Source organism: Macaca nemestrina, chromosome 3 (assembly GCF_043159975.1).
Source record: "Macaca nemestrina isolate mMacNem1 chromosome 3, mMacNem.hap1, whole genome shotgun sequence".
Taxonomy (NCBI): Eukaryota; Metazoa; Chordata; class Mammalia; order Primates; family Cercopithecidae; genus Macaca; species Macaca nemestrina.
The window spans coordinates 13051030-13063993 of record NC_092127.1 but is presented as its reverse complement, the minus strand read 5'-3'; the positions used below and the strand labels follow the sequence as shown (position 1 = coordinate 13063993).

Sequence of the window (12964 nt, the reverse complement as noted above, 5' to 3'; positions counted from 1 at the left end):
AAAAAAAAAAAAATTGTGTTTATATGTTTAATTTTTTCCTTTTTGTCTGAGTATAAATTAAGCAGTAATCTGCCACATACAAAAGTTCACCTAATCTAAGACTGACTTGGATATAAAACATGTCACATTGTGTGGTTACCAACTGGCTAAGTACAGGATTTAATTGAGTTGGAAAGCCACCAGAACTGGGAATGGGGACACAGGGAGAGTAGGATAAGTATGGAAGTTTGTGATTTTCTGCTCTATTATTTTTTATATTTTCTTGGATATACAAGCTTGAGAGAAGTATTGGCAGGTTGAAACAATGGAAATTCCATGGTAACTGGATTTATCAGCTTGTCATGTAATTCAAGGATAAGCAACCAGGAATTAAGAAAAAACGTCCTTCAACAACAGCCTCTGGTCTTATTACCTTGTAACAGCCACACGTCATTAACAGAAAAACAAAAACAAAACAATGACGACAATAAAAACATGTTATGAGGGTATAAGAGTTGATATGACATCAAAGTGGCTGGTTGATGCCAGGAATACAGGGGAGGGAGAAATGAACAGGTGGAACACGGAGACTTTTAGGGCAGTAAAAGTATTCTTCATGATACTGTAATGATAGACACATGTCATTTATACATTTGTCAAAATCCACAGAACTTACACCCAAAAAAGAGGGAACCCTAACGTAAACTATGGATTTTAGTTAACAATAACATGTCAGTACTGGTTCCTCAACTGTAACAAATGTACCATGCTAGCGCAAGATGTTAAAAATAGAGGAAATTCGTGGAAGAGGATAAGATGTTATATGAAAAACCTCTATACTTTCTGCTTTTTCTGTAAACCAAAATGGTTAAAAAACGTCTATTAAATTTTAGAAAAAAACTGGTAAATCTGGTCTAATATGATATTTATTAACCAAAATTGTCCATGTGTTTGGTTGAATGTAACTTTAAACTTTATGACAATCTTTGATCTAATAGCAACCAATTCTAGGCAAATCACTGCCATAATCTCAGTGCAGAGATATATTGATGCAATCTCCTCAGCTGTATATATTTTGCTGTTATTTCTCACAATCTATCAGCAAGTCATAGGAATGCGATGCTTTCAATTATCGTATTTTAGAAGGTAGAAACGAGACTGTCCAAAGGCAGGCAAACTATTTATCAAAGTTACCTTCCCTTTAGAAAAACAGTAATGCTCACAGCCTGGAATCTCTTTCCTGAGTTCCACTGGTAAATCCATTCATATCAACAGGTGATCCTTTGAAGTGTGAGACAAGGTTTACATAATGAGCTTTGTAGGAAAGAGGATGAACAGACATATGACTTATGATTTCAAAAATAACTGCATATGGACACAAAGATTTTGAACTGGCAAAGAGAATACTCTCAGGGCTGACTAAAGATGCATATTTTAAAATGCTGAAAAACGGTAGTTTCTGATAATTTAGTACAAGACTGTGGTCCAATTAACTGGAAGCTCAGCTATCTCTCCATTTCTGCTCTGATACAGTTTATTAAATTAATGTTATTATGCTATTTTGCTTCATTCTCTTTTGGTGAAGCCATAATGTATAACCTTCAAATTAAAAAGGAAAGAGTGAAGCATTATGGCTAAAAGTAAAACTCATGGATATTTAAGTGTCTAGGCATTTGGACTGAGGATCTGTTAAAGATTAATAGACCAAAGACATTGAGACCTCAAGTTCCAAATCGAAGGTTTCCTTGGCTATAAATCTACTCTATTCCTTGGAAATAAGATGTATTCTCATAAGAATAAAATCTTCTTAAACAAACCCTAGTAAGTGTAACTTCTTGCAAGCAAGTAACTTTTACTGAGTAAACAATGTCAACATTTTAATAAACGAAATCAAAGGCAGCAAATAAATAAATAGGCAAATTAGCCTTCGGGCTAGGTTTATTCATTTTTTTCTCATCTTTTTCCATCCTTTTTCTCTTTTCCACCATAATGTGACTGTCTTCCAAATTGCAATAATACCTGTCTTCTATATTTATTATCCATTAAAAATAATTCAAGATTTCTTGGCTATGCTGAACATTTGTCTTGTCATTCATTCCTCTACCCAGAAACAACCTCTGCTCCCCTAATACTTCTACAGAATAGGTGACATTCCCTAGGCTGGTGCTCAAAGCTTTAGAATCACAGCATTGTCTTTTCATTTAATATCCAATTGCTTTCACAGCTCAAGATCCAAATTAATCTGGTTTATTAACTGTCCTCAGAACGTGTTATTTTCTTACATCTTTAGGGACATTGTCCATGCTAACCAAGTAACTAATAAATTTAGCAGTATTAACTTCAAGGTCCTTGTCTATCTGACACCACTCTCTCCTCTTTGATTGTACTCTCTTGCTAATCTGTAGTGTATGTTGACTTCCCTATAGTACATTGTCACAGAATAAAAAGAAAAATAAAAACTTGTGTTTATTTATTTAATGGAATGCTATATAGTTATTAAATGAGTAAACCAGGTCTATAAATAGCAATATGACTGTATCTGTAAAACATAATCTCAAGAGAAAAAATGTAATGCCAACATTTTAACTTAAAATACGAAACACTCAAAGCTGCACTGTATAATATCTCCTGGTATGTTAATACATCCAGTGCCATAAAAATAGAGAAGAGTGAGAATAATACAATGTTCGAGTGGTGGTTACTTCTGGGAATGAAGAGTGAAGAATGATGACTGGGGATTTCAGTTGTATCTTTAGTAAATATGACAAAAGAGTTGTTACATTCAAATTTTGGTAGAAGAGCAAATTTTGTTTTGTTTTTGTTTTGCCATTGGTATTTGATATTTTTTAATTTGTAGAAGTTAATCATAAAGAAAATGTGGTATACATATACAATGGAGTACTATTTAGCCATAAAAAGAATGCAATCGGCCGGGCGCGGTGGCTCAAGCCTGTAATCCTAGCACTTTGGGAGGCCGAGACGGGCGGATCACGAGGTCAGGAGATGGAGACCATCCTGGCTAACACGGTGAAACCCCGTCTCTACTAAAAAATACAAGAAAATTAGCCGGGCGAGGTGGCAGGCGCCTGTAGTCCCAGCTACTCGGGAGGCTGAGGCAGGAGAATGGTGTGAACCCGGGGGGGCGGAGCTTGCAGTGAGCCGAGATCGCGCCACTGCACTCCAGCCTGGGGCACAGAGCAAGACTCCGTCTCAAAAAAAAAAAAAAAAAAAAAAAAAAAAAGAATGCAATCTTGTCATTTGCATCAACATGGATGGAACTGGAGGCTATTATGTTAAGTGAAATAAGCTGGGCACAGAAAGACACATATCTCATGTTCTCACTCATTATGAGAGTCAAAAGGTGAATCTCACAGATGTAAAGAGTGGAATGATGGTTACCAGAGGCTGGGAAGGGTGGGTCAATTGTAGGGGGAATGAATGAAGAGAGGTTGGTAATGCATACCAAAGTACAGTTACATAGAAGAAACAAGTTCTAATATTCCATAGCACAGCAGGGTAACAAGGTTAATACATTTTATTATATACTTCAAAATAGCTAGAAGATTTAAAATGTTTACAACACAAAGAAATGATAAATGTTTGAGGTGATGGATATCCAAAATATCCTGATCTAACCATTACACATTATATGTATGTATCAAAATATCACATATACCCCATAAATACGTATAATTATGTATCAATTAAAAACAATAAAAATGCAGTAATAACCATACCTCAAAAGAAATGGATTGTATTCCAATAAATTTAGTTCAAATCTCTGCTTTGCAACTTTTTTAGTTGTGTGACATTGGGGAAATCTACTTACCCTTTCTGATTTAGTTTCTCATGTGTAAATGCGAATTTCTTTCACTCTTTTGCTTTCTCTCCCCCTTTCTCAAAACACATTCTCCCTTACTGTGCCCAGATTATGGTAAGTTATTAGTAAATAAACATCTACATTTCATGTTGTCCAGCTAATAGAGTAAGTCCCAGTCATTCTTGAACCTTTCTAATATTTGGCACTTCTTACCAGTTCCTCCTTCCTTGAACTCATGTCTCTACTGGCTTTTGTGGTCTCTCTCTCTCTGTTGTTATTCTGATTGTTCTGCTTGCTTCTTCTCAGTCTCCTGTACAGATTGTTTCTCCAGATTATTGTGTCTGTTCTACCAATTACTGTTTCTTAAATATTGATTTCCCCACAGTTTCATCTGTGGTTCCTCTTGTCTTCTTACTTCCTATATTTCTTTTGGTTGAAGTCATCTTTTCCAATTGCTCTAGCACTTTGATGTCTTACAAATATTACAAGCACTCAAGCTAACGTGTAAAAACTCAGTTCTCCTTAGTTCCTCCTACGAACAGGTGCTCCTTGTCTTTTGAATATCATCCATACAGTTTCATCTTCAACTTCTCCCTCTTTACCATTCCCCATATACGGTTCCCAAGTCATATGCGTTCCTGTATTTCTAATGTCTTTTCCACCTCTTTTCTTTCCATCCCCATATCTACTGCCATGGCCACCATCTTTATTATTTCTCTCTTTGATTATTTCAAAAGATTACTCCTGAATTTTTCCACCTCCCATTTTGCTTCCTCTAATCCACATACTCCCTTGCCACCAGCCTGTTCTTTCTATAATACAAAACTGCAGATACCACATCTCTGCATATATATTTTTAGTGGTTCTCAAGAGACTTTAAGAAAGAGCCCATCCTAGGCTGTCATATGTGATTCTGTTGACCTCTCCAGACTCATGTATACCCTCTCTACTGTACCCATGTCTCCAGGACGCTTCCTCATCGCACTTATTTCACTGATTTCAGTCGTATGTTTACATGCCTGGCTCCAGAATGGAATTTCTTCCAGAGTAACAATTCTGTGTATCTTTCTATCTCTATAGTCTAGCACTTTATTAGTACCTAGTAGAAACACAAATGCTATTTGTTGAATGAGTGAATGAAGTACAGCATAGTGTTTTAGACACTTATTATATTAGAAATAATATGTTTGTTTGTACTCTGGTGCATGAATTCTTTTAGCTAAAGAATTGTATTACTCATTTTAAAAGTACCCCACATTTCCTAGTACAGTGTTATGGAGTCAGAAGACCTGGCATAAATGTCTCATGAATGAATAAAGAAATACTACTACCAAGCAGGAAAATCTAGGGGATCGCTGCTTAATCACAAATGGCTCCCTCCATGAAAAGACAGTCTCTACTAAAGGGCCATGGAAATACATGGAGTTGAATTTGAAGAAAATATGAGAGGAAATAATAGGAAAAAATAATCTGCTAGAACACCAATATGAAAATTGGTATCTAACTGTGTCTGCTAGGGAGAATTGCTACTTCCTCTGGCTTTTATGATACTTTCTGATATTGAGACTTGAAAGTTTTTCTGTAAATACTAGAAATGCTAGAAGATATTGGGGGGAACACATGGGTGTCAGAAATAAAATGATTTTAATTTTTATATTTTCTTGGCAGTTTTCTGGCTGCTTAGCATTGCACACATTAACATTTCTAAGACTCAATTTCCAAATTTGTAGGATGTTAGTAAAAATAGCAGCAATCATTTATTGAATGCTTATTATGTTTTAGGCACTGTGCTAATATTTAACAAGAATTGCTGGTTATAAAAATCACAACATCCTTGAGTTAGGAGTTATTAGTATTACATTATGCTATTATACAATATCAGATTAATATATAATATGGTATAATGTTATTGAACAGATTGATTTCAGTGAAGATTAGCTTATAAATATTATACTGTATGATGTTATACATAACATTCTTATGTGCTCTTTCGTAGATAAAAAAAAATGTGTCACAACAAAGTTTAGAGAACCTACTCAAACTCAAAGAGAAATCAGAGAATAAATTCTCAAAACTGGAAGCCACCTACAGCATCCATACCCTTCGCTCTGTACTATGTGATGTGTATCAAGAATGGAGCTACCAGCAGTATTTGTATGAACATGAGGCAATGTGTGGCAGAGGCTTGGTGCTTTGTAATATTTAGTAAAATAAAACAATAATAATGTAACTATAATATTTGTTGTTCTTACTTGACTCTACGTGCTCTAAGTTCAGAGCCAGCCAAGTGCATCTTTTTCTTCTCTAACAGGATCTAGAAGTGTTCTTTATCTTAGTGAATCCACGTACAGCTTATGGATGACTCTGGGAAATCTCTCTCCCTAATGAATAAAAGATTTGACTTAACATGTTATTGTAAAGGTTTTTAAAAAATTACTATTTTGGCCGGGCATGGGGGCTCACGCCTGTAATCCCAGCACTTTGGGAGGCCGAGGCGGGTGGATTATGAGGTCAGAAGTTCAAGACCAGTCTGGTCAGAACGGTGAAACCCCATCTCTACTAAAAATACAAAAGTTATCCAGGCATGGTGGCGGGCAAGTGTAATCACAGCTACTCGGGAGGGTAAGGCAGAGAAGTGCTTGAACCCAGAAGGCAGAGGTTGCAGTGAGCTGAGATCGTGCCATTGTATTCCAGCCTGGTTGACAAAGTGAGACTCCATCTCAAAAAAAAAAAAACAACAACAACAACAAAAAAGAGAAATCTACTATTTTAAACCTAAACTACTTTAAAAATTATGCTTAATAAGGTATTTTTTACCTAGGGTTTTCAAAAATCAATTTTATTGGGGAGTAATTTGCGTACAATAAAATGCTAGTTTGAATTTATCATCTTTTCATAAGCTTATGTATCCACATTAACTACTGTTACAATCAAAATATAGAATATTTCCAACACCTCACCATGTTTCTTATGCCCCTTCCTAGTCAATCTCAATCCACATCCTCAAACACAAAACACACACTGAATTGTGTTCTCTCACTCTAGAGTACATCTGCCTCTTTTAAGGGCTTCATGTAAATCAAATCATACAGCATGTACTGTTTTTAGCCTAGTGTACTTCACTCAACTCAGTGTCTCTGAGATCCTTTTATGTTCTTGTGTGTATCAGCAGTTCATTCTTTTTACATTGCTCAGCAATGTTCCACTGTATGCATATACTAAAATGTGTTAATCCACTCATCTTTCATGGGCATTTGAGTTGTTTCCAGTTATTGACTAATAAAGAACACATTTGTACACAAGTTGCTGTGTATAAATATGTAGCTGTTAAATTCATAAGAAACTGTCAACTGTTTTGTAAATTGGTTGAACAATTTTAATGCCCATTGATGACATATGAGTTTTGGTTGCACCACGTTCTAACACTTGTTTTTGTCAGTGTTTTTAATTTTAGTCACTGTTGTGGTGACTGTTCTTCTTAAATCTTAACTAATGTTAGAATTTCATAACATACTTACATGTCCATCATATATATATTATCACTAGTGTAGCTTTTATTAAATTGTGGGCCATAATTCATAATGGGTTGAGACCAATATTTTCACAAAGAAAAACAGAAAAGAAAAAATATTTGCGTATATCACATGTAATATGGCAAATATTCATAAAAGAAGTAAAATCATCCCTAAGGGGGTAAAAATTGGGTATGAGGCCGGGGTGGGGCTGAAATCTTAGTATCTCAATGATTTTTGTCTCTCCAAAACCCAAGAAAATAATATTCCTTAATACTTAAATTCTCTTGGATTTTATTAGCCATTACACAAATAGCATTGGCAATGGAACATACCCCAAGTATTTGCAATATATGAGCTATGAAATGGTGGTGACTAGATGGCTGTGACTGGAGGATTTTCTCTTGATTGACTGAGTGATTTCAAAGTCATTTACTAAGTGGTACCTATGTGGGCCTATTGGCTGCCATTGGTTGTCCAGTGGATATTGCTTATGCTTGGTCCTTGGTGTTTTCGTGTGTGACTGGAGCTTTGAGAATTAAATAATAATAATTTATATTTTATTATTAATTCTACAAATGTTAGTCATACCATTACATGTAAAATGATGTAAAGAAAAAGTTGGCAATATCTAAATTAATATTTATCAGCTATATAAAGTTAAAAGTTGTTTTCTCGTACTGAGCAAAGTTAATAGTTAAGCTCTCCAAACATTTTTAAAGAAGTTATTTAAAAAAGTATTTTACTTTTGCTGGAAAAATAGTGATTTTGAATGATTTTATAAGTTATTATATTTGTATTATATGTTGATATGAATTGCTACTTTGCATATGTAATTTGAAATAGATTACCTTAAGTTTCTTGGCAAATACAATTATAAATTTATGTTAGCTGTTAAGAGAGAAAAAATTTTTAATTTAAATGTTAATTTAAACATTTTATTTTGTCTTTTAACCCTATATTGAATAGAAAAGTAAACTTCATACTTCCTTTTTATATAAAGCACAGATATACATATAGTGTAAAGAGGGACAGAGTATATTTGTGATATTAAAATTTTATGGGGAAAGTGATTAGGAAAAAAATGTTTATAAAAAGATCCTTGGGGTTGTGATAATGAGAAAGCTTGAGCAGCACTATAATTAAGGACAATACTTTTAAATGATAATTTGTTTTAGTTTTATGCTCATACATAATTAATTACATGTGAAGTTATCTAGCTATCTAATTTAAAACTCTCTAATATTGACACATATATATATATATATATATATACACAGACACACACTATGTGTGTGTATATCACACATCCTGGTTTGGAATATAAAATGTATTTCTTACTGTAAATAGTGGTTTTAAAAATACTGGAAAACACATGGATGAGGAAATGAATCAGACTTGGATATTAATGGTAATAATAAATCTGCCCTTTAATGACTACCTTCTGGATACCAGACACTTGGCTAAGCACTGCATAAGCATTCAGTACTTCATTCAATCCTCTTTACATCTTTACAGTTTATATATAAGTAAACTGAGTTTCAGAGCCATAAAACACCTAGCCAATCATAAAGAATGAATTAATGGCAAATCTGAATTCAGAATCAGATACGGCTTACTCTAAGACTTAGGCTTTTTTTGCTGTAGCTTCCTGTCTCTTCTTGACCTCAAATAGTGTATAGGATACTTGTTATATGAATAAGTAATCATGAAAACATGGCAAATGCTATAAAATACATCCAGGAAATAAGTCATTTTATTTAACAAGCATTTATGTACATTGTTTAGCCAACAGCTTTGGAGTGTGATTTCCTCCTTCATCTGTAAAATCAGGCAAACGCTGCTGCTGACCTTCTAGATGATTTTGTTAAGGGTTAAATCAGACAATGCAGGTAAAGGGCTGAGAGCACAGGAACAGCTCATGTATTTTTGAGTATTGTTAGCTGAATGTTGCAGAGGACATAAACTTACTGGAAACACTCTCATAATCCAGTTCCACGTGCAGACCCTGATAAAGCCACGAGAGGATGAAGTTAATTCAGTGAGTGCTATGGGTATTCAAGAAGCAAAGGTGGCCGTGGTATTTAGACAAGACAAATGCAGGAGAAAGACCTTTACCTGAACTCTGAGAAATGGAGAGGGCTTTGGAAAGGCAGAAAACAAGCCAGGGCCAGAACAGAAACGAGATACAGAGCAGGAAATGAGCTTGCCGTTCTGGGAAGAGGACTTGGTGAAACACAGACTGGGTGAATAATGGAAGACAAAACAAGAAAGGAAGGCTGACACCAGAATAGGATGGTGAGATATTTCTGCTCAGTTCTTTGAGCAATTGAAAGTCACTGTTTCTGGTGAGATGAATGAAATGATGCCTTTTAAAGCTTACTTCATAAAACAGTGACATTATACAACAGGAGAAAGACTTGATGCTTGAAAACTAGTATGAACATCACTGCATTAAATCAAAGACATGCATAATGAAGTGGATGATAATGGCAGTGATGGAAATGAAATATAAGTTTAGCTTGGAACACATATCTCCTCCTCCTCCAAACTAATCAATCATGTTTAGATGGAACAGAAGAAGTAATGACAACTGTGATTTCAAGGCCTCAAAGAAAATGAGAAAACACTGCCATGAATAATGTAGAAATAAAGGATTTAACAAGTCTTTCTATTTGTACTTACAGCTAATATAATTACAAACATAGCAATAGAAGATAGATTTAGATAAAATATTATAAGTCAAAAATATGGTTAGATCTTCAAACGTCACTTTGGAAACCATGAGTATGGAGATAATGGCTAAAACTCTCAGAATGAAGGAGTCACTGAGGGTTTCTGCTCAGGCTGAGGAACGTGAACAGAACTCTCGGGCCTGGGGGATGAAACTGCACATACAGCATCCTCTTGAGTTCAGGTGGTAGTGGTCTCTTGCTTGTATTAGCATACATCTATTCATAAATGGAAGATCTTTGCTTTCTCACGTAAAAGGAGACAGCTGTCACTCAAAGTAGGCTATCCTCCAGGTTTTCCTAAACTGTCCCTGGACAAACAAGGCGTCCCCCATCTGCCACACTAAGCAGAGCAGTACAACTTGATTCAGTGAGGAAGACCATGGTTTGCATATTACATTTATTGTTGAGTCTTTAAAAAATGCAAGGTTTTCTGAATTTTTTTTGTAATATATATGTTTTCTGATCAATTTATTTATACATTTGTTACAAATGTTAGAGTTATGTAAGTTTCATCCACATGCACTGCATATCCTAAGGAACAAAGGTTGCATCCCTACTTTGGGGCAGAAAGCTCTCAGGTCTTAGGTAGTAATGCATATGAATTCATAATCAGCTATTCACAGGGTCAGAATATGATCATATAGGAGAACATGATAAGTTCTCCTATATGATCACATGAAGTATATGTGGCCATTTGCCCCTCCAAAAAAAAAAAAAAAAAAGGAAACATGAATAACAAATAACGGTTTGAATATCAATTTGAAATGATATTAAGATAATTTTTTTCAAGTAATTAATCACTATTTCACTATTCAAATCTTGCTGAAATAAGAAACATGGAGGTATATATACATATATATACACACACACATATATATTTTTATATTTGAGATTGAAGAAAGCAACTGAATGCTAATAGATATAAAATTATTTACATTTACTTTTTTTTTTGGCCTAAAATCTTATCAAGGCTGAAATGTTTTGAGCTTTAATATGATTTATGAGTTAGTATATCTGATTTCAGGGATGTTAAATCAATTAAGCTACCTTACTGATATTTTATGAACCCTGGTGGAATGTGTTTTATTTCACAGACATACTTCTTTTATATTGTGAATTACGTTGCCTCTAAAATGCGCTTCCCACTGAATTTTAATTTTCAGTTTATTTTCATGGTATACTATACAAAATTTTGTCTTTGTTTTGTATTTGAAGCAGAGTATGCTATAGTAAATTTCACAAAGGTTATTTATAATAAACTTATGTTTACTTGAAAATAATGTAATATTAGTAGAGGATGCAGAAAAAATGGATTTAATTCATACTCACTGTGGTAGTGTTGCTGGCAGGGAACGTCTAATAATGGAATGAACTTGTCTGTAAACATCCAGTTTGGACATGCATCGGCAGGAAGTGTGATTGGCAAAACTGATTGTTACTGGTTTGGGGCCTTGAGAGAGAGGCACTGTAATTTCAAATAACTACAAAGAAGGGACAAAAAGAAGAAAAAATTATATAGATGCTATAAAGCACTTTTATGGTTAATACTGGAGTCCGAAAAAGAGTGAGATTAGCTCTATATAAGTAATACTGAATAATGTATGCAGGACGCTATGTTTTTTATGATTACAAAGTAAAAACTGTCTTGCTCCTAACCAGTGTCTTTTATCAGAGTAATAAATACTCTGTATGTTTATCTTATGTCACTAGTTATGAAGCGTATTAGAATTAGGATAACCAACTAATGATTACAGAGCAGAGACATGACAGACCAATGTGTTCAAGAAAAAAGAACTGTTTCAAAGTTACAGATTCTTTGACATGAACATTTAAAATATCCTAAGGATTTAAAAAGTGTCACACACAGAAGCATCTTTGTGATTTAAGAGCAAAGCTATTGGCCACACAACCCAGAAATGCTTGGTTATGTCCTACTTTAAATAAACTGAATACACAGACATAAGTTACATAGATGAAGAGTTAATTTTTACTAAATTTCTACCTCAATGTAGTTTTATATTTATTTCTTACAAACTGATTACGTTTAAAAGAAAAAAAAATTTATAATTTAATAGATAAAGTCATGTCTCCGCTATCTTGATAAAGTCATTATGAAAATAATGAGTTTGAAACAAGGTAGGAAATTTTACACAATTCTGAATTATAGTCAAAATTTAGTTTAACTGGTCTCCTTCTGAACACCTTATTTATGGATGAAGAACTTCTCTTTTTCTCTTCTTTCTCCAAAAACAATGTTTTAAATTAAATATACAAATACATCATTGATTAAGTAAAACTAAGTAGATTTAAATTCCTAGGGTTCTTACACTCTAAATTACCAGTAAAAATGGCAAAAGTGAAATCTTGCCCACTAACTGCTTGATAAGATCAACTTGCAGTCATTTAACTATAATTGATCCACGTATTACTCGGTGTTTTCATGGCAATCTGAGCAGTGATAAAAAAGATGACAAACTTCAAAGCCTCGTGACTTGGCCTTTCCTGAAATTTCACGCCATCAGCTGAAGAAGATTGAAAATATTTATGGGATAGGATTAGTTGCCAATTTTGTCCACACCAACAAGGAGACTTTTAAAATAAATTCTGAATAATGAAATACAGAAATATCTAAATTATAAAATGCATATTGTCTTCATTCAAGATGTATTCCTTATATATTTATTTAAAAATTTAGCTACTTTCTTGGGATACATACAGTATGCTTTAGAAGAAATAGGTACAGGGTTACACCCAGACAGGTGACTTTTATTAGCTCTCCCATTTGTAAACAGTATACATTTGGAAAATTCATTTAATTTCTCCAAGCTTTTTTTTTTTGATAATCAGTAAACTGAGGGTAACATCTGGACATTATTCTCGGGATATTACAAGGATTATATAAGCTAAATGAATCTGAT

At 34.0% G+C, this 12964-nt stretch overlaps 1 protein-coding gene across 1 annotated transcript in view; it reads right to left on the bottom strand.

Moving 5' to 3' along the window:
* LOC105466632 (vascular endothelial growth factor C) overlaps positions 1 to 12964 on the bottom strand; it is a 121747-nt gene that overhangs the window by 11190 nt on the left and 97593 nt on the right. Inside the window, exon 4 of the mRNA XM_011715697.3 lies at positions 11376 to 11527. Coding sequence (XP_011713999.2) covers positions 11376 to 11527 — 152 coding nt within the window. The remainder of the gene's footprint in view (positions 1 to 11375; positions 11528 to 12964) is intronic.